Genomic DNA, 19,527 nt, shown 5'->3' with positions numbered 1-19,527 from the left:
TCGGTTCGGATTTTCGGGTTCGGTTTATTTGCCCAGCCCTAGTATAACCTGTTTTAGAAGTTAAAACTTGAATTAAAATGACCGATGAACACAATTATTTTACTCGGTTGTGCGTGTATCCATATTTTATAGAAAGTAATTCTTTGTTTTACATTCGGTTTCTGCATAAAAGTTCATGTTAATATACACTCTTTCCATTTTATTATAAGTGTCGTTTAAAGTTTTTACATACGAATTAAAAAAAAATTAATTTTTCTATTTTACCCTTATTTAATATATTATTTTGTTTGATATTATTAATTATTGAGCAGTAATGATAAATCAATAACTATAATTACAAAAATATTATTTTTTTAAATATATATTTATCGTATATGGTCCACAAAAACTCCCTTATATAACCAATTATATTCACTTTCTTACTGCTTGTGGATATTATTTGCTAGTACCACATAAACATTTATTTTTCGATATTAAGACATAAATAATAAAATAATTAATCTTGGTAGATTCAAGAATTAATGTTTTGATTAAAAATGAATCCATATTTCCAAACCCGCACGATTCTCATCAACCAATAGCCATTCATCTCCTTGAGAATGTGAACAGAAAAAGACAACAAGACAAAGTTGAGAGTTTTCTTTTTTCATCTCTTCTTTGTTTCGATTCGCCATTACAGAACCGCTCTTTGGTCTCTTCCTCTTCTTCGCTCGTCTGATAAAAATCAAAACTTTTTCTTCTCAAAAAGATTTAAAATTTTCAAATAAAAAGATGTAAAGGAGTCACTTTTCTTTTCTTCCAGCTATTAACAATCCTCAACATGCTTCTCCTTCATTCTCCATCATCATGTGAACCATCTTCTTGAACTCTCAAAATCCACCAGAATGTCTAAGAACACACAACTCGAAGAAAACAGAGAAGCAAAGCCATTCAAGAGGTCGAGGCTCGTGTTCGAGCCGTCTCTAGGAGTGTTGGGGTTCTTCACAGTCGGTTTGTGTCTGGTATGGAGCTTCTTCTACTTTGATTACAGAACCGTAGCTGCTAAAAGCTATAACCTTTCGGACAAATCAGAGAGATTCGTTTGGCTCAAACTTGACAACAAGAACAACAAGAGTGATGTTATTGGTTCAAACAGAGTTGGGTTTCTTGAAGAGAGTGGAGATGGGTGTGATGTGTTCGATGGAGATTGGGTCTGGGACGAGTCTTATCCTCTCTATCAGTCCAAAGATTGTAGCTTTCTCGATGAAGGGTTTAGGTGTAGTGAGTTTGGAAGGTCTGACTTGTTTTATTCTCATTGGAGATGGCAACCTAGACACTGTAACTTGCCCAGGTAAAGACAAGTTTAATGTTCTCTCTGTTCTTACATAGTTTTTGCCACTTGGTTTGTTCTAGAGAAAGTAGATTTTGAACAGTGTGGCGGAAACAAAAAAAGGGTTATTAAATCTTAGATTAGAGCTAAGGATACAGTAAACTACAATTTGTTACAGTAACAGTAACTTTAGTCATAGCTTGTTTGAGTTTATGTTGCTTTCAGCTTTGATGTCGTTGTCTATGGTCTCTTATCAAGTTGTGTCCGTAATTTATGGTTTAAGATAAGCACAACCTAGGGTCAGCTCTCTCTCTTATCTCGTGAACCAGTCGTCTTCGTTGCCTATTAAAGCCAATGCTTTTTGTTCTCTTCATCACTTGATTAGATCTTTTTATAATGGTCCCTTCTTCACATTTACATCAAACACCTATTTTTTGCAAAGACTTTTGTTATTATATGAACCCGTGAGTTTTTTGAAATGATTAGGTGCCACATAACATGTATGCAAACATTATCGTCAAAACTCTTGTGAATATAGTTTTTGTCTTTGCGCAAAATATTCAAAAAATCGCTAGGCGGTGGTTAGATTCCTTATAAAATATTATTGTTTAGGCGGTGGGCGTAGGCCTATTTCCAAAAAAATAAAAATTTAGAAAAATCGACCCGATTTTTAGAACACTGCTTAAAGTTAAAGCCTTTATGTAAACAGGTTTGATGCTAAACTGATGCTAGAGAAACTCCGAGACAAGAGGCTAGTCTTTGTTGGAGATTCAATAGGAAGAAACCAATGGGAGTCTCTTCTTTGTCTTCTTTCTTCAGCAGTCAAGAACGAGAGCTCGGTTTACGAAGTCAATGGAAGTCCCATCACAAAGCACACAGGGTACTTAGTGTTCAGATTTAAGGACTACAACTGCACAGTGGAGTACTACAGATCACCATTCTTGGTTCCTCAAACCAGACCACCGAAAAGATCAGCCAAGAAGGTTAAGACAACTTTGAAACTAGACACTATGGATTGGACTTCGAGTAAATGGAGAGATGCAGATGTTTTAGTGCTCAATACAGGACACTGGTGGAACTATGGGAAGACTATTAGAACGTAAGTTTTATTGTCTCAGTGTCTCTCATCTTTGATCATTTTATCTGATCTTGAAATGGTGTTGTGACTAACAGGGGATGCTACTTTCAAGAAGGAGAAGAAGTGAAGCTTAAGATGAGTGTAGATGATGCTTATAAGCGAGCTATGGAGACCGTTATGAAATGGATACAAAACGAGGTTGATTCAGACAATACTCAAGTCTTCTTCCGCACATACGCCCCTGTGCATTTCAGGTTTGTATAGCTATAACTTTTTTTTAGGGTTCCATTGCGTGTGTAGCAAGTTTGTATAGCTGTAACTCTTTTAGGGTTCCATTGCGTGTATAGCAAGTTAGTTGCTTGTTTAGGGTTTAGTTTCAATGTGCTTGCTCCTATGAAACAGGGGAGGAGATTGGAGAACGGGAGGAGCATGTCACATGGAGACATTACCTGAGATTGGAACTACCTCATTGGTTTCATCAGAGACATGGCAACAGTTAAAGATTCTCGGAGATGCGTTATCACGTTACTCCAACAGATCAGAGACTATTAAAGTGAATGTGTTGAACATTACGGTAATGTCTGCTCAAAGAAAAGATGGTCATCCATCGGTTTACTATCTTGGCTCGCGTGGTCCTGCACCGCTTCATCGCCAAGACTGTAGCCACTGGTGCCTTCCTGGTGTTCCTGATACGTGGAACGAGCTCATGTATGCGTTATTTATGAAACAAGGAAGAGCCAAAGAAGCAAATAGTACAGGAAATGTCACAATGTCGTGACCCTTGACAGGACAACAAGCTCAGGTTTCTTATGCTGATGGCGTTTTATTGAAGGTACTGAGCTCAAAGATCAAAAAGGGTTTGAGTATTTTTCGATTAGATTCATTGGGTGGGAATATGTAATTAGGTTGATAATTTTATATGATGGTTGTAAAGATAGAAATATTAAATGATATTCAAAGTTTCATATAGATTGAGAGTTACCACACACACAAGTCTAGGTTACCTTATGAAACAAGGTTCAAATTGAAGATTTGGTCTGAAAAACATTGAAGATTTTTGAACCGACTACAAGAAGAACAAGTAATGATACTGTCTGGATCATGCTGATCTGTGTCTGATAAATCAGAGTGCACGTACGCCTGTCTGGCCACTTCCTTTTAAAAGTGTGTTTATTTATATCTTTTACGTGTAGACATGAAGAGTGACGTACCAATTATATCATTAAGGGTCATGCCAACTAAACATGCATACCACTTTAACAGCACGTTCTTATACCGGCTCAACATCTTTAGCTTACTACATGACTAAAGAAAAGTGCATGTATCATTATTATTCCCTGAAATACACCAACGTCTTTTTATTCTATAATTTTTATGTTTATTTTCCGCATAATCTAATATTGAAATACTAATTACAAAAGAGGCCCTTTCAATGAATCAAGTCATGATATGATTCACAAAAGACAAGTCGGTGAAGCTAAATAACCAAGTCGGTGACTGTGACATGACATGAGCCTTAGCAAGAATATGATGACTTGATTATACTCTTCGGAAACACCAAGTCCCACACTCTTGACATTATTTATTTGATCATTTGAGGATCATGGAGTAAACATAGAGATAAAACTTACTTTCATTTGAATTTGTAATATGGTTTAAGATGGTTTGGTTTAATAAGCTCAATAGTGAATCCATTCACCAAACATTACAATGACTACTATTTTGTAAATATGTTTTTGAGTAATTTAAATTATCTTTTATTACTTAGACAGAAAAGTTATACAACTTAACAGTTTGACAACCGACAATTTAGGTCGAGCATATGCGTTGAAGAGAGGTTTGAACATATTTTCTTCACGAGACCAACAACGAACAATCAACTTATTTCCTTCAAAAGCTAAAATAAAGGTCAAACTTTATTCTGATAATAAAATGTTGAGTGTCGATATATAGTTAAAAGTTAAAACATATTTCAAATGTGGCCCTACCGTTCCATATAGTTTGGTATATATGCATAGGTCCCATCGTCGACATGTGCTTTTTCGGTGGATAGAACTTCTGTCAAATGTTGCTAAAAAAAAGAACTTTTGTCAAATTTAGATAAAATTTCATTTGGAAATTACGCGTTAGAATAAGCATTTTCTTTCATCAAAAGTATACAAACATAACTCGTTTCTATTACAATTTTAGTTATATATTGTCAAGATATATATCTTGGTCCTAATTGATAATGGTTTACTAACTTGGATGTACATATAGAAATTTTGTTTCACAAGTGTATTTAGTTTTCTCACTTTTCTGTACAATATAAGCTTGTTTTCTTATTTACACTTGATAAATTTGTTGAAGAAATTATATATGTTTTTAGAAACTTCTGTTATATATCTTTGTTTTGTTGTTGTTGTGAGTTGTGAGCTTTTGATTTAAAATCCGTAGGATTGCAAGTAGTAGTTTCTTTTTCTATCAATTGCAAGTAGTAGTATCATTGAACAAACGTTCCTTTGTGACCCATTTGTGTGTGGGGACTTACTTTTGCCAGATTAGATTGCATTATATATTTATTCTATCTCTACTCTGGACCCACTCTCCCACATGCACTTCTCTCTATGACACCCTAGCTCTTGCCTATTTATGCCACCCTTTGAACATTCTCCCTCACATCTCCACTTGACCCGTTTTTCTAAATAATTCTTCCTACAGACAACAAAAGGCTAATAGAAAGTCTACTTGAAAGATAGAAATATGGCTATGGACCTTGAGCTTGATGATGATGTCTTCTTTGCAGACATCAGCAAACAAATCAATCTCTTAATCACAGATGAAGATGAACAGAATCCTATCTCACTCTCCTCTTCTGTCTTCCAGGTTTGTCCAAATTAAACTTTATCTGTCTCTTTCTCTTGATTAGTGAAAATATGTGGATGATGATCTTTGAATTCAAAAATAGGGGTTGTTGAGAGAAAACTACCAAACATCAGCAACACCATTTAAGATGTACCATGAGCAGAATTACATAGCTAGAGAGAGCAAAGGGACAGGAGTGTTCATTCCAAGATGTTCTCAGCCAAGAAGGAAACAACATAATCATCCTCGTCAGAAGAAGCAAGGGAGTGCCGGTTCCTTCATCTCCAAGCAACAGTTTTCTCATCATGTTTATGACAACAACTACACAACTCTCAACAACAACCAAGAACGCGTCACCCTTCATCATGCACCTTCTACCAACTCAAGAAGAGCCTATAGAGATGCAGCATCTCTCTTCACTTAGTCTCCATCAAGATTCAAGACATGGATTTGTGTCATTAATTCATCTCATACATAACTGATTATTGATATATTATAGATTTTATGTTTGTAAAATCAGCAAATAATAAGGATGAAGAAGGAACCATCAATCTAAAGGGATTTGGTGTGATTTATGCAACTGTCAACACAGATTAACTGCGCACTCTTACCATATAATTGTACCATTTTGTCTAATTATTTTAAGTTAAGTGAAAAATAAACCCCATAAAACTAGTCCTCAATGATAATCAATATAGGGAATTAATTCCTGGACCAGGACAACTCTCATGTGAGTTTGGAAAGTCTTCCATGTCAGGTTCAGAACCATTCAATCTCTTCACAGGTACAGAGTAACAGTTATGTTGGCAACAATGTTTGAATAAACAAAAGTCAGATCTAAAGAAGAAAAAGACTGACACAGACTCACACCCACATGCCTACATGCCCATCACTCTTATTTTTTTCTTTTCCATATTATTATTTTAGTATATTTAATTTCTTTCTATTAAACAGACATAGAATTATATATGTATATTCTTCTATATAATATTTCTATTAGAAAACAGAAGTTCACAGTTTAGAAATTTCTATGGACCAGTACCAGATCAGAGCTGTATGTTTTCTGTCAAGTAGCTGTAATTTTCTTAAATTAGTATTAAATGTCGAAAAAATACTACAACATATCAATACGTGAAAGAATAACTCAAAATCTGTTTCTTACAAGTTGCAGAGTGCAAACTTAACCTTTTCTAACCCTAGCAAACGTAGTCACGTATCACCTTCTCTTGTGGAATCGGTTTCAGAAGAAATAAAAATAATTTCCAAAAATAATTATTTGTTCATCACTTGTATAGTGTGTTAATCAATCGAAAACTACATAATGTATTGTCATTTTGAATTTGATAAAAATATAAAATGCTGCAGTATTATAGTATTTAATAATGGTAACATCATATATAAGAGATTTTTAGTCAAAAAATTATATATATAAGAGATTTTATTCAACTTAAAACCTTGGCTACTTATCGAAAGGTTAATAATAAAACAACAAAATAATTACAGCGCGAAATTCAACGACATGTTCAGATAAAAATACTTAACCGACTTTTCGGTTCGTTTGTTTATTACAAATCTGTTATGTCATCTTCCCCGACCATCATCACCACTGTGTTCCACATCGTCTCTTTGAATGAGCTTTGAGTAAATGTAATCACAGGCCTTATATCTTAGATTTGAGGGTTATATAGGCGATTTAATAAAAAAATTAATTTTTTTTTTTTACAATTTGAGGTCTTATATCTATTTAATGATTTTTTGTTTTTACAAATTTGAGTTCTTATATCTATTTAGTTTTCTTCAAAAAAAAAATTGGGATTTGAAGCCAATGGTTCATTTGGCTTTGACCAGGACCACCCGGTGTAATCATCATGCGGATTATTTTGATGAAGTATCTTCTTTTTATGTTCCAGGTGGGTATCTATGGCTATGCTGCGTATTCAGCGAGCAAGTTTGGGCTTAAGGTTTGGCACAGTCACTGCAACAAGAAGTTATTGCTGATGATATTCATGTCACTCTTGTTTTTCCTCCTGACACCGATACACCTGGTTTTGAAGAAGGTAAACAAATACATTACTCTGAAGCTTTTGTCTACTTTTTTTTAAAGATTCATTAGTATGCATAGAGTATAACAGAACATGAAAGTAGCTAGGATTAGGTAATGCCACTAACGAGTTTCCTTATGAAGTTGGAGACAGACTACATAAAGGTTGTACGTTATGGTTGGGAGATATGAAGATATGAAACTAAATGTTGATCTTTAAGTTGTTGTTATGAGATTAAATTCTTGACCTTATCTGGTCTGAATAATTGTATCAAACTCGTAGTATTGTGTTTTCTATTGATGTCACTGGGATTAGGTAGTGCCGCTAATGAGTTTACTTATGCTGAGCTGAGCTAACGCAATTAAAATGCATCCAAAAAGTTGGAGACAGACTACATAAAGGCTGTACTATATGGTTGGGAGATATGAAGACATGAAACTATAGTTGATCTTTGGTTGTTATTATGAGATCAAACCTGTGCCCTTATCTGGTCTGAGTCGTTGTATACTCTATCAACTTTATAGCCTTTTATTTTATTCTTCTTTACGAGATTGCCGGCTCGGAAGAACTGTGATGTGTGAAGTACTGAGTGATGACAATCTCGTAAAAGACAATTACTGAGAGTGAAGTAGAATCTGATAATTCTCAGTTCATTGAATTTTATATTATGAAGTTCTTGATGATGATAAGGGTTTTTATTTGATTTTCCTTGTTTTCATCTCACAGAACAGAAGAGCAGGCCTGAGGTCACTATCATAATAGCAGCGTCCTCAGGTTCAATGAAAACGTAAGAAGTAGCCAGGAAAGCTATGGATGGAATCAAGGCAGGAAAGTTCAGTCTCATGCAACTTTGGAGGATTTTTATTGTCTCTAGCGACAACCGGCATGTCCCCTCAGAGATCGTTTTGGATTGCGTTTCTTGAAATTATTACCGCAGGGCCTATAAGACTAGTCGCTCACTTTTTCCAATGGGTTTGGTATAACGCTATAGAAAAATGGAGCAAGACCAAAACACATAGTAAGCAGCTAATTCAAACTAGTAATTCTTCTTGGTTTGACTGTTTCACTCCTTACCCTTTTTTTGCTATTTTTAATTTTGCTTCTCTTTTGTAATTCCAGAGAGCTAGATGGCTATCTGAAACATTCTTTTCATATTGGTTCCTGAAGAAAAAGAGGTATAGGGAACGAGATGTAGTTGAGGTTTTGAAGGAAGTTGTTCCATCTAATAGTTTAACAGTGCTGCATGAAATCTGTTGAGAACTTCTTAAGGTTTGTTCAAAGCACTATTAACATCCCACATCGTGGATGTATAGTGTCCTTGGGCAATATATATGTGATGTGGCAATACTCCACTCTTGAGCTAGCTTTTAGGTGTGAGTTATGTTCATCACTAATATGGTATTAGAGCCCATTGTGAAAACCCAACATATGATTTCCCACATAAACAGTTTCCTATATATGTAGCATGTACAAGTGGCCCACATTGCTGTGGTATGTCCGAGATGTTGGGCTTGGGCTATTTCCGATGGACGTTTCCCACCCACATCTCGAGAAAGGCTATTAACATCCCACATCGTGGATGTATAGTGTCCTTGGGCAATATATATGTGATGTGGCAATCCTCCACTCTTGAGCTAACTTTTGGGTGTGAGTTAGGCCCATCACTAATAGAAACATTTATATCTAGTCGGAGGTGACATTTTCTCAAGTGAACTCCATGCTAATCATGCATAGAGATAACACCAGATTCTCGAAAAATAAGATATAAGGCTCATTCTCCTTTCTTGGAGGCCATGATTGTTGAGCCTTCCCTTGTGTGTTAGAGTTAGTCCCTTGATAAGACTTCTTACTGTTACCAGGGGCTTATATCCAGTAGGGTATCCATGAAGTCTGCAACATCGGTTTACTGTATGACCAGCCATGCCGCAATGCGAACAATTAGGTCTTCCTTTTTGTTTGTAAGCAGGAACATATGCAGCAACCAGTTGTTCAAAAGATGTGGCTGTTGGCGATGTCTGAAGTATCACTGAAATAGTGTCATTTGTTTTCATTGAACTCTGTCATTCTTTTTGAGAAATTAGATTGAAAACCTTAGAGATGTATGGTTTTGGTTCCATCATCAGATATCGAGAAAGAAGAAGCTCAAATCGGACTCTAAATCAACAAGATGAAACAGAAGAGAAGAACAAGTGATGTGATACCATATTAGATTCTGTAGATGTTGAGCACGAGCTCAGATAGAGAGATAAAGAAAGTAAAATTTGTCATTATTAATATGGTCAACATTATGTTACATTATAAACAATCCGGTTTAATATCTCTATGATCACATTAGAAACTAGTTTATTAACTCTATAAACTATGTATTTGCGAGATAGTTTGAGTAATCATATCAAACTGATAAAAAGTCATCTAGTTAAAAAAATATTTAGAACAAGAAACAACATTGTTATATAAAAGATTAAATAACTAAGCTAACAAAAAAAAATTATAAAGATTAGACCAAGGTCAAGGTCAAGGTCAAGATCAACGTCAAGAAACATCAATACTGGTCAAGGTCGGAATCTTTGGGTTCCGATCAACCATATGGACACTGTCCACTCGCATAATCCGTGCAGTTTCAACCGGTATGCGATTAGGATTGATGGCATGACCGAATCTTGCAGAATTGTTGACGAAGATCTGCCACTGCGCAGCGCTAAGTCTATCGTGTAGTGACGCTTCCAAGATCGCCACCACATCTGGAGGAAGTCCAGCTGGGTCAATCTCGTTCATGGAGAGCGCCGCAGGATGTAGTTCAAGTTCAAGAGTAGTATTTAACTTGTTAAAGCTCAGTGAAGAAAACTCGACGGTAAGAGAAGAGATTCGTTGACTGCGCAACATCCTCTATAAATTAAAATCAATTTCATTATATTAAAATATATCAGATTTAAACTTTTTATTCATTTCAAATTGATTCATTATTCATTTGAATCTAGATTTTTAAATATGCATCATTGTATTTATAATTATTCATCATAGTTTATGTACTAGAATTGAACTCAATAACAAATGATTAACAAATCTACTAACTTTTTAAAGTTCTACAATAATTGCTTCACCTTGGTTAAAATGGAAGTAATTGTTTGAATGAATTATAAAACAATGTTATAATGGAAAAACTGATGGTGTTTAATAACATTGTTTTTATTTGAATAAGAAATGATTTTAAAATATCATGGTAAAATGTTAGATTTTTTTTATTGTTAAAAATCATTTGTTTCTTGTCAGTTTTATACTATTGGGCTTAGCCCATATAAAGAAATTATAACTCAGAACCCAATGAGAGGAAGTAAAAAGTTTTGTTGTTGAGATTCCATTGGGCTTAGCCCATAAATCGAAATGTTCGTCCTAAACCCATATCTCGTCTCCACCATCACCTCTGACCCGGCGAAGCTAATCAGTTAGCTCCAACTGCAACGCCGGAGGTAAGCCATTTCATTCTTTATCATCTTCTTCTCTTCTTTCATAGCTCTCATTCTCACATTATTTGTCTATGATTCATGGATCCCATTTTTTTATTTTGGTACGAACTTACTGAGTTTGGATCATTCGTTCTGTTTTTTTTGTTTAATAGAGTCATGAAGAAGCTTATATCACTTGTCAAGAACGTTCATTCTCGCCAATGCCAAGTAAACTGGTCTGTGCAAGTTCGTTTCTTACAGAAAGATTCTGTGTCTAAACCCAAGAGATACAAGTATCCATCACTTTATGATCCGTACGGTTCTAGACCACAGCCTTCAAGCAAGATCATGGAGCTATCTGAGCGTATAGCTTCTTTGTATCCAAAAGAGCGGAAACAAATCAGTCCTGCACTCAACGAACACCTGAGGCTTCCGAAGTAAGAGATGATTTCGACGCAAGGGATGATGAGTTTGGGAGCGAAACAAGAAGCTGGAAGTTGAAAAGCAGAGGAGAAGAAGGAGAAGACGGTGTTTGATGTGAAGCTGGAGAAGTTTGATACAGCTGCAAAGATCAAAGTGATAAAAGAAGGGAGAGCGTTTACGAGTTTGGGACTGAAAGAAGCTAAAGAGCTTGTGGAGAAAGTACCTGTGGTGATTAAACAAGGTTTGACGAAGGAGGAAGCTAATGGAATCATAGAGAAGATCAAAGCTGTAGGTGGAGTCGCAGATATAGAGTAAGTGGACTTTGATTTTGTGTTTTGGTATTATGATCACTCTTTGGTACTTGCAGTAGATGTTTTGTAATAACAAATCAATGAAATCATAAAGTTTTTCAAGAACTTTGTTTCAAATTTCAACTTTGTGTCGCAAGTGAGTTTATGTGCTGCCAAGTTCTGGTTCTTTATCACTAGATTTGGTTTACTTAGTCTCAAGAAATCTAGTTACTGACATAGTGACATGAGTTCAACACCTTGTTTGATGAAGCACAACATGGAAATACATAATGGCTTGCTCTTGTTCCATGTTCATGACTAGCTCAGCTCAGATCGGTTTCGATCTGGTCGGGTTTGGATCTATTTTCAATTTTTATGAAACCCCTAATGGAACTGAGTTAATACAATTCGGATGTGGTTCGGGTTAAACCCAAAAACCGATAAAAACCCGAAATCATGAGTTAAACCCGAAAAAACAAAAAAAAATATTCGATATTTCTGAGTTTTTTTTAAAACAAACTATTTTCGGTTTATAAATTATATTTTAGATATGTAATTAGTATTTCGAGTGTTTGGGTATCCATTCGGTTTTCGGATTGGTTCCGGTTTGGTTTTTTGTTTAGAAAAATAAGAATTATTTTGCGTTTTGTAAATTTTGGTTCGGTTTTAGTCAGTGGTTTCTGACGGTTCAGTTTCAGTTCGGTTTTCGAGTTTTGGATAATATGCCTAGACCTATTCATAACAGAACGAGCTCGTATAGGAGGATGATATAATCCTCAACGAACTAGTTAGTTAAAAGACCTTGAACGTTTGGCGCTACGTCAATGTCCAACGAGCAGGAAAAACACAACAGGATCATAACACAACTCTCAAAATAAAGGCTACGTAACCATTTTCTCACCCTCAATAAATAAAAGCCATGCAGCGCCAAAAAAAGATAAAATAATCATCAAGAGACTTATTGAATCAGTTTCAATGGCGAGTTACAAGCTTACAGTTCTTCTCCTTCTCTCTTTCATCTTTCTCTTCCTTAGTGGTCATGTGCTCAGCGATATTGGTAACTTCATCTCTCTTACAGGATCTTCTTGTTCAAGTACTCTTGATAGATTCACTATGTGTACTTATGATCTACTTGCAAAATCTTGATTTGAGATTGTGATATGCAGATGAAGAGGACGTTCTTTTCAAAGGCATCAATAGCTACAAAGCATCACAGAATCTCACAACCTTAAACAATAACGAGAACGCAGAGTGTCTAGCCGACGAAATAGCTGATCAACTCAAGAACAACCCATGCACCAACGACACTGGCTCAGCCACAGTACCCGGAACCGAGCCACAGTTCTCAGACTACCCTAATATTCTAGCTAAATGCCACTTAAGCGTCTCCGACACAAGAGACGGCTTGATCATGCCCGCATGTGTTCCTTTCTTAGAGTCGAGCCCAAGCCTCGTCCTCACAAACTTCACCAAGTCACAATACTCGTTGAGTTTGAACGATTCTAAGTTTACAGGAATGGGTATTGGTAAAGAAGATGATTGGATCGTTGTGGTTCTTACTACCAACACACCACAAGGAAGCTTCTCTACAGCTACTAAAGTGGATTCTAATGGCTTCATCTTTGCTATTGGCTTCTTTCACTATGTGTTTGTTTTCATCTTGTCCTTTTGTTTCTTTCTTTGTTGAAATGTCTATCGCATGTTTCAAGGTTTTATTGGTTTCAACTCTTCCTACTATTGTTGTATATCAAATCAAGAATAATATCTGCCTGTGATATTTACTATTTTTCTTTACGTAAACCAAATATATTGTGAAAGTTTTTTTTTGTTTTCGTTTCAGTACTTGAATGTTCACTAAATTAATTTCTAGATCATGAGATATGTGCTTTAAGAAATTTTAAAATTCATTTATAAATAACTATGCAAAATTTAATAAAATATTTACTATGATCAAAATAAAACTATTAAACGTAAATCATTCATAAAAAAGGTTGAAGAAACTGAATTGTTTCATTTTCTGAAAGGAGAAATATCAATAATGTATGAACTAACAATATATATGATATTGATAACTAGGATTAAAGCACTAAACACATGTTATACTAAAATAGACAAGAAATATATAGTCGTATACACATATATGAATGATCTTTCTTCACAAGAAAGTATACAAATGTTACAAAACCTTAAAAAGTAAAAATCACACATAAAAAATGAACTCTTAGATGTAATGTGTTTGCCTCTCTTCTCTTTTACATATCAGTCGTCAATCACTCATATAATAAAACGAAGATGGAGAAATAAACGAAAGTGTTTGATTCATTTTTTGTTGAATTATCTATAGTGCTTGGTTGGATGGTGGGCTGTGAAAGAAAAGCTGAGCAAAATTCACAGAAAACATTAAAGAGGAGAGAAACATGAAGATCTTGCTTTTATATTTCTTGATTTTTCTTCCATATCTATTAATAATCAACATTTTCGTTCAAAAAAAATCAACATTAAGATTTTGTGCTTTCCTCTTTTTCAGTGTTTGGACCATATTTGATTGAAGTATTGACCATTTGTAGATTAGATACACATATATATATATATATATATATATATATATATATATCCCTGAATCAAAAGAACAGAGAATGACATGTGAAGTTTTCGTGTTTTGTGTACGTTCTTGACAAGTCACTATCTAATGATTTGAGAATTATAGAAAGCGAGGTACTCCTCTTCTACGTCAATTTATTTTTGTTTTGTTTTCTGTGAGGTTTACAGTTTATCTATGATTGAAGTTATAGCTCAAGCATTTCTCGTTGATTTTTGGGATTAACCTTATTGCTGTGTTACACATACACTGATACACATGATCTTTATATAGTTTCAGAGACTCGTAAATATGTTTTAGAGAGATATACATTATTTACGTCAGTTAATATATAAGTAAGGTACGAAAATAAGTTTAATTCTAAGATATGATTGTTCGATAATGACTAATGATAGAACTATAAAATGATGATATGCTTTGTATTTTCGCTGAAAATTGAATCCGAAAAGAAAACGCAAATAATATAAAATATTCTTAGAAACTAACACGTATTAGTCTTTTATAGAAAAACTAACAAATATCTTTATTTTTTCTTTGAAACTAACAAATATTATTAGTTCACGTGGAGATAGTCACACAACTCATTTTCTTGAAATCTGATTGGGTCCTACGAATTTTCAGTGCATTATCCAAAATAATTTCACAAAATTATACAAGTTTTTTTAACATAAAAGGTTGCAAAAGGGCTATGCGTTGTGATTACTACTTTTTCCTTTTAAAAACACCTTTTATATTCGTGTCCAAGAGAATGATAATCTCCCGACTTCGTGTTTTTGTGTGTGTGTGTTAGGGGGTGTCCTCGTTGGTTTAACCGTGGTCATTATAATTAGACATGTACATATATGTGTATTAACGAAGGAGAACGTCACTGAACTATGCACTTTTAAATTAGTACTAGACCTTGATCCGCGCGACCGCGCGAGTATTTAATTTGTGTTTGTATTTAATGATATATTTGTTAATGTAGTCATATTTTTAAATGTAAATGTTATATTTGTACTTAATTTTATATTTTAGCGTAAAATGTATCACCGATATTAGGTATTATATAAAAAATCTAACATTTATATAATAATATCCATGTCTAAGATATATAGCTAACAAAATTTTTAAATGAAAAGTATAAAAATAGACAATTATGAATTAGTATGCTATTTATAAATGAAACATTAGTTATAATATTTGTAAGAAAATAAAATGATTGTTAAACTTCTATGAAATTTGGAACTTATAAAAATTAAGATTAAAAATAAAATAAAATTTGATGTAACGATAAGAAATTATAAATGAGTTTAAATTTGTGTACATTTAAACCACGACCTTGTAGATGTTTGCTTTTATTTTTGTAAATAAATATTTATTTTGTCTAAGTGATAATATGTATTTTAAAATTTTACATGTGTTAAATAATTATTTAATAAAATTTATAAGCATAATAATTTTATAGTTTATATTTTTAAATTTTATGTTATCTTGTAAACCGTCAATTGTATTACCACCATATTTAGAATATGATCCTTGCATCTATTCAAATGTTTTATTTTGTTTTTTTTTGAGGATCAAAATTTTACGAGAATGTCTAATAAATTATTTTATATACATGGTAAGTTTGTAAATAATTGTAATGGTGCATGTAATATATTTATATTGGTAAGAAGAAGAATTTGTTCAAAAAAAGAAGAGTAACGTAAATTGTGGGAGAAAATGAGACAAAAATATAATTTATATTGTTACATAAATATATTGTGTATATTATTGATATTCATGAATGTTTATAATATTAATATGATATAGATAAGTTAAAAGATTTATATTTAATTTATTGTGAATTTAATTTAGGAAATGTTTTATTAATTTTTAAAAAGACATGAAAAGCATAAAATTAGGAGTAATTATTACTTCATTAATTTTGGAAAAGACAAAGATTACTTAAAAGTAGGTTCATTTAATTATTTTAATGGCATTAAGCTGTAAATATTGTGCAAGTTTAAGGGTTAGTCTCAATTGGTACTTCTCTTTTAATAGATTAGATATGCAAAACATTTAAGTTAGGACAAGATTCGACCAGTAGAATTGCTTTGATTCGGTTTGCGCTACGACACGCTCCCGAGGCTACCCGAAAATAAAAATATACAATCTTTGATAAAAATATCTGCCAATGTGATGTGAAAAGTTGTATTTCAATTTTAAATAACTAAGATAATGTGATATAAGCTATCGATAGCGGAAAAAAAAAAGATAAATTAAATATTTTGATATCAAGTATTATGGGCATTTCCTCCCCCACTAAAAATATAGACACTATAGTATATGCATGAATATAATCCAAGTATCTTTAATTTTTGTTTCTAAAACTGTGAGTGTCTGTACTGAAATACAAACAATCCATTAAGAGATTGAAACCGATAAGTACCCAACCTTGAGTTTTCTAAATGAGATCTATAACATAATTTTATTTCGTATAGCTAAACAAATGGCATTTAATAAGTTGTCCCAAATTTATAAGTTGTCCCAAATTCTCAAACCAAACAATATATCACAGGTTAGTTAATCTTCAACTTTATCGTTTATACATATATTAAAGTTTTTTTTGTATCATTTGATGTATCCGAGTGCTAAATTTTCTACGATATGTTTCACTAATTAATAATTTAACTAACCGGTCAAAGAGAGTGACAACCTAAATAATAAAAAGGCATTAAATTAGATATTTATTTCATTGTTAATTTTGTAAGAAAAAGATCTACAAGGGCAAGTTGTTTGTTCAGGGAGAAGTGTGGATTGATGAGTAAAGGAGACATAATGGGCATATACACTTGTAAGTCCATCCACATTCTTATATTTCTCACCAGTCCTTTTGCTCTTCTTAGCCACCAAGAAAATGCCCACTTCTACTTTTCGTGATGTCATTTAGTTTCTCCTCTAAAATTCCACATTGTTGCATTGCATCCTGATCTCTCTCTCTTTCATATATAAATATATGCATAGTTGTATATTATAAAGTCTGACCTAATTTTGTAACGTAATTGATGATTGCGTCACGAATCATTTAAGAGCAGGTTTCTTGGGGCTAATCAATGGATTAGATCGATTTAAAAGGGTCGGAATTAGGCATGCATGAACGTAAGCATGGCTTTTGCGTTTATATATTCAGAATTGGATATAAACTTTGGTGTAGAATTACTTTTTATGAGAGAACATATTTTAAAAATTAAGTGGGATTTTAATCGTACAAGTTCTAATCACAGTCGATTTTACTGATTAGTCCATTAAAAAAATCCTTTTTGTATTAAAAACATCATTGACCAGAAAACACAGTGTAATTTTATTTTTACGTAATATTCCAAAATTTCATTTTTTTCGTAAATTTCAAAATTCTATTTTACATTCATTTCTATATGGATTGAGTATTTATCGATTTGATAATAGTCTTGCGTATCTTGATTTCAGTTGTTTTTTATAAAACAACGGACGACTTATATTGTTTCATTCTATACCGAAGTAAAATATAAGAGAAATACATTGCGCAAATGGATAGACGCAGATCCCATGCAAACTACTTTACAGAAAAGGAAACATTAAAAAGGGTCGCACATAAACATCAAATTCAAATTCCACCAAAATAAGATTAAAAGCTAAATCAGTTCTTGTGATAAAGCATACAATAGTACAAAATAATGGTAAGTTTTTAATATGCAACAAAGAAGTAGTCGTCATGAAGAAAAAAATAAGACTTTGGAATTTAGATGTGGGTTTTTACGTAACATGCACTACATTAGTTTTTTTAAAAATTGAAAGTTATCTAGGCCACTTTTAAAATATACCAAAATGGGTCAATCTAATTCCCTAAAATTTTTTTTTCTAAACTAACCATAAAACAAAATTTAAACTTTATATACATATTTCAAATCAAAATAATAATTCAAATTTGATTTATATCAAAAATTGATTCAAAAATATACATATATTCAAAAATGGATTTTTACTAAACTATTTTTCAATAACCATTATAAAAAAATATTGTCAATATATATAAGAAAAATATAATACAAAGCCCAATTTGAAATACCAACTCAAATTATGGTTTTCATATTTCATATTAAGTTTTAAAAATATAATATATGTAATTATTTATATGATGTTATGTATAAAATACTATTAATTATATGATTACTTATATGATGGTACATATAAAATACGATTAATTATATGATGATAAAATACGATATATAATAATGACTAGGGATGGGCTTTTGGATACCCATACGGGTTTAGTTCTGATCGGTTTGTATTTTGGGTTTTCGGGGTCAAAGATTTCAGCCTTATTAGAATGTTTCTAAATTTTGGTTTGAGTTCGATTTGGATCTTTGCGGGTTTGGTTTGGGTTTGGATAACTAATTTAAATTATTTTTAAAGTCTTAAATCATTATATATTTTAAATTTCTCAAAATGTATAAATAAAATAATATATTACGTATAAATTTGAATAACATATGTCATAATACTTAAGCTTAACATATCAATTGGCTTGATTTAAAATTTTGGATACGAAATCAATAATTATTTTAAGTATTTTTGGTGATTTGAGTATACTTTAACTATTTCAGATATTTACTTTGACTATCTATATATATTTTCAAGTATTTAAACCAATTTAAAAGTATCATTTTTGATGTTTTATATACGTTAAATCTAAAAATAATTAATATATATAAGTATATAAATCTATTTTTAGATAAATTCGGATACCCAAATACTTCGGTTCGGATCAGATTCGGTTCTCTAAATAACAAAATTTTGAATAATTAGAATATTTAATCAATTTATGTTTGGGTTTGGTACTATATCTTTGGATCGGTATCGGTTATGTTCCTCGGATTCATTTTTCCAAATCCTAATAATTACATGAAAACAAATATCAACATATTTTTCAAAATATACACCCGCGCGCCTGCGCGGGTCAAAATCTAGTTAGTTTTATTTTTGATGTAACAAAGACGTAGACAACAACTAAGGAAAAGCCATGCAATATTTTGGTTTTGCAAAGAAAAACACATGCAAGTTGGTAATAACATAGTTTCAGAAAAAGTTGGTAATAAAATAGTAGTTAGATAGAAATAATATTTCTTGTATCTTCTATTTTCCTTACTAGTTACTAGACGTCTAATTATTAAAAATGAATACAAATTTTTTTTTGTTAATTATCTTGGTGAATGATGGGTCTAACATTAGTCTTTTCTTTTATAAAAAAAAGTATTATTTCCATTGTAAAGTGGAAAAGGCGAGGGCCGTAGACAAATAAAAAGAAGTAAATACTTTTATGGAAGAGACGTGGATTCTACATATATATATATATTCACAATATATATTCACATTAGGTATGGTCGGGTCTATCGGGTGCAAAATAAAATAAATAAAATTGGCCAATGTTATGTTCTAACTCATCGACTATAAATCCCTCCATAGAAAAAAAGGAATAGAAACAAGTAGAGGTTTAAT

The 19,527-nt window shown here is 32.5% G+C and overlaps 3 protein-coding genes and 1 pseudogene across 3 annotated transcripts; all 4 read left to right on the top strand.

The window, feature by feature from the left end:
• Positions 1-323: 323 nt before the first annotated feature.
• On the top strand, positions 324-3,356 carry LOC106439102 (protein trichome birefringence-like 10). The gene is made up of 4 exons (XM_013880465.3): positions 324-1,330; positions 2,019-2,408; positions 2,483-2,641; positions 2,790-3,356. Exons 1-4 carry the CDS (start codon positions 885-887, stop codon positions 3,163-3,165), a joined length of 1,371 nt encoding a protein of 456 aa, XP_013735919.2. The 5' UTR covers positions 324-884; the 3' UTR covers positions 3,166-3,356.
• A 1,655-nt stretch (positions 3,357-5,011) lies between these two features.
• Positions 5,012-5,804, top strand: LOC106443928. Its single transcript, XM_013885474.3, has 2 exons — positions 5,012-5,252; positions 5,335-5,804. The coding sequence occupies exons 1-2, from the start codon at positions 5,130-5,132 to the stop codon at positions 5,653-5,655; spliced, it is 444 nt and encodes a 147-aa protein (XP_013740928.2). The 5' UTR covers positions 5,012-5,129; the 3' UTR covers positions 5,656-5,804.
• A 3,030-nt stretch (positions 5,805-8,834) lies between these two features.
• On the top strand, positions 8,835-11,752 carry LOC125606983 (annotated as a pseudogene).
• Positions 11,753-12,092: 340 nt separating this feature from the next.
• Positions 12,093-13,255, top strand: LOC106443930 (uncharacterized GPI-anchored protein At3g06035-like). The gene is made up of 2 exons (XM_013885475.3): positions 12,093-12,486; positions 12,596-13,255. The coding sequence occupies exons 1-2, from the start codon at positions 12,405-12,407 to the stop codon at positions 13,114-13,116; spliced, it is 603 nt and encodes a 200-aa protein (XP_013740929.2). The 5' UTR covers positions 12,093-12,404; the 3' UTR covers positions 13,117-13,255.
• The last annotated feature ends 6,272 nt before the right edge of the window (positions 13,256-19,527 follow it).

This window comes from Brassica napus, chromosome A3 (genome assembly GCF_020379485.1).
Source record: "Brassica napus cultivar Da-Ae chromosome A3, Da-Ae, whole genome shotgun sequence".
NCBI lineage: Eukaryota > Viridiplantae > Streptophyta > Magnoliopsida > Brassicales > Brassicaceae > Brassica > Brassica napus.
Note: the sequence above shows the minus strand (reverse complement) of the source record. Positions and strands in the feature narration are given on the sequence as shown.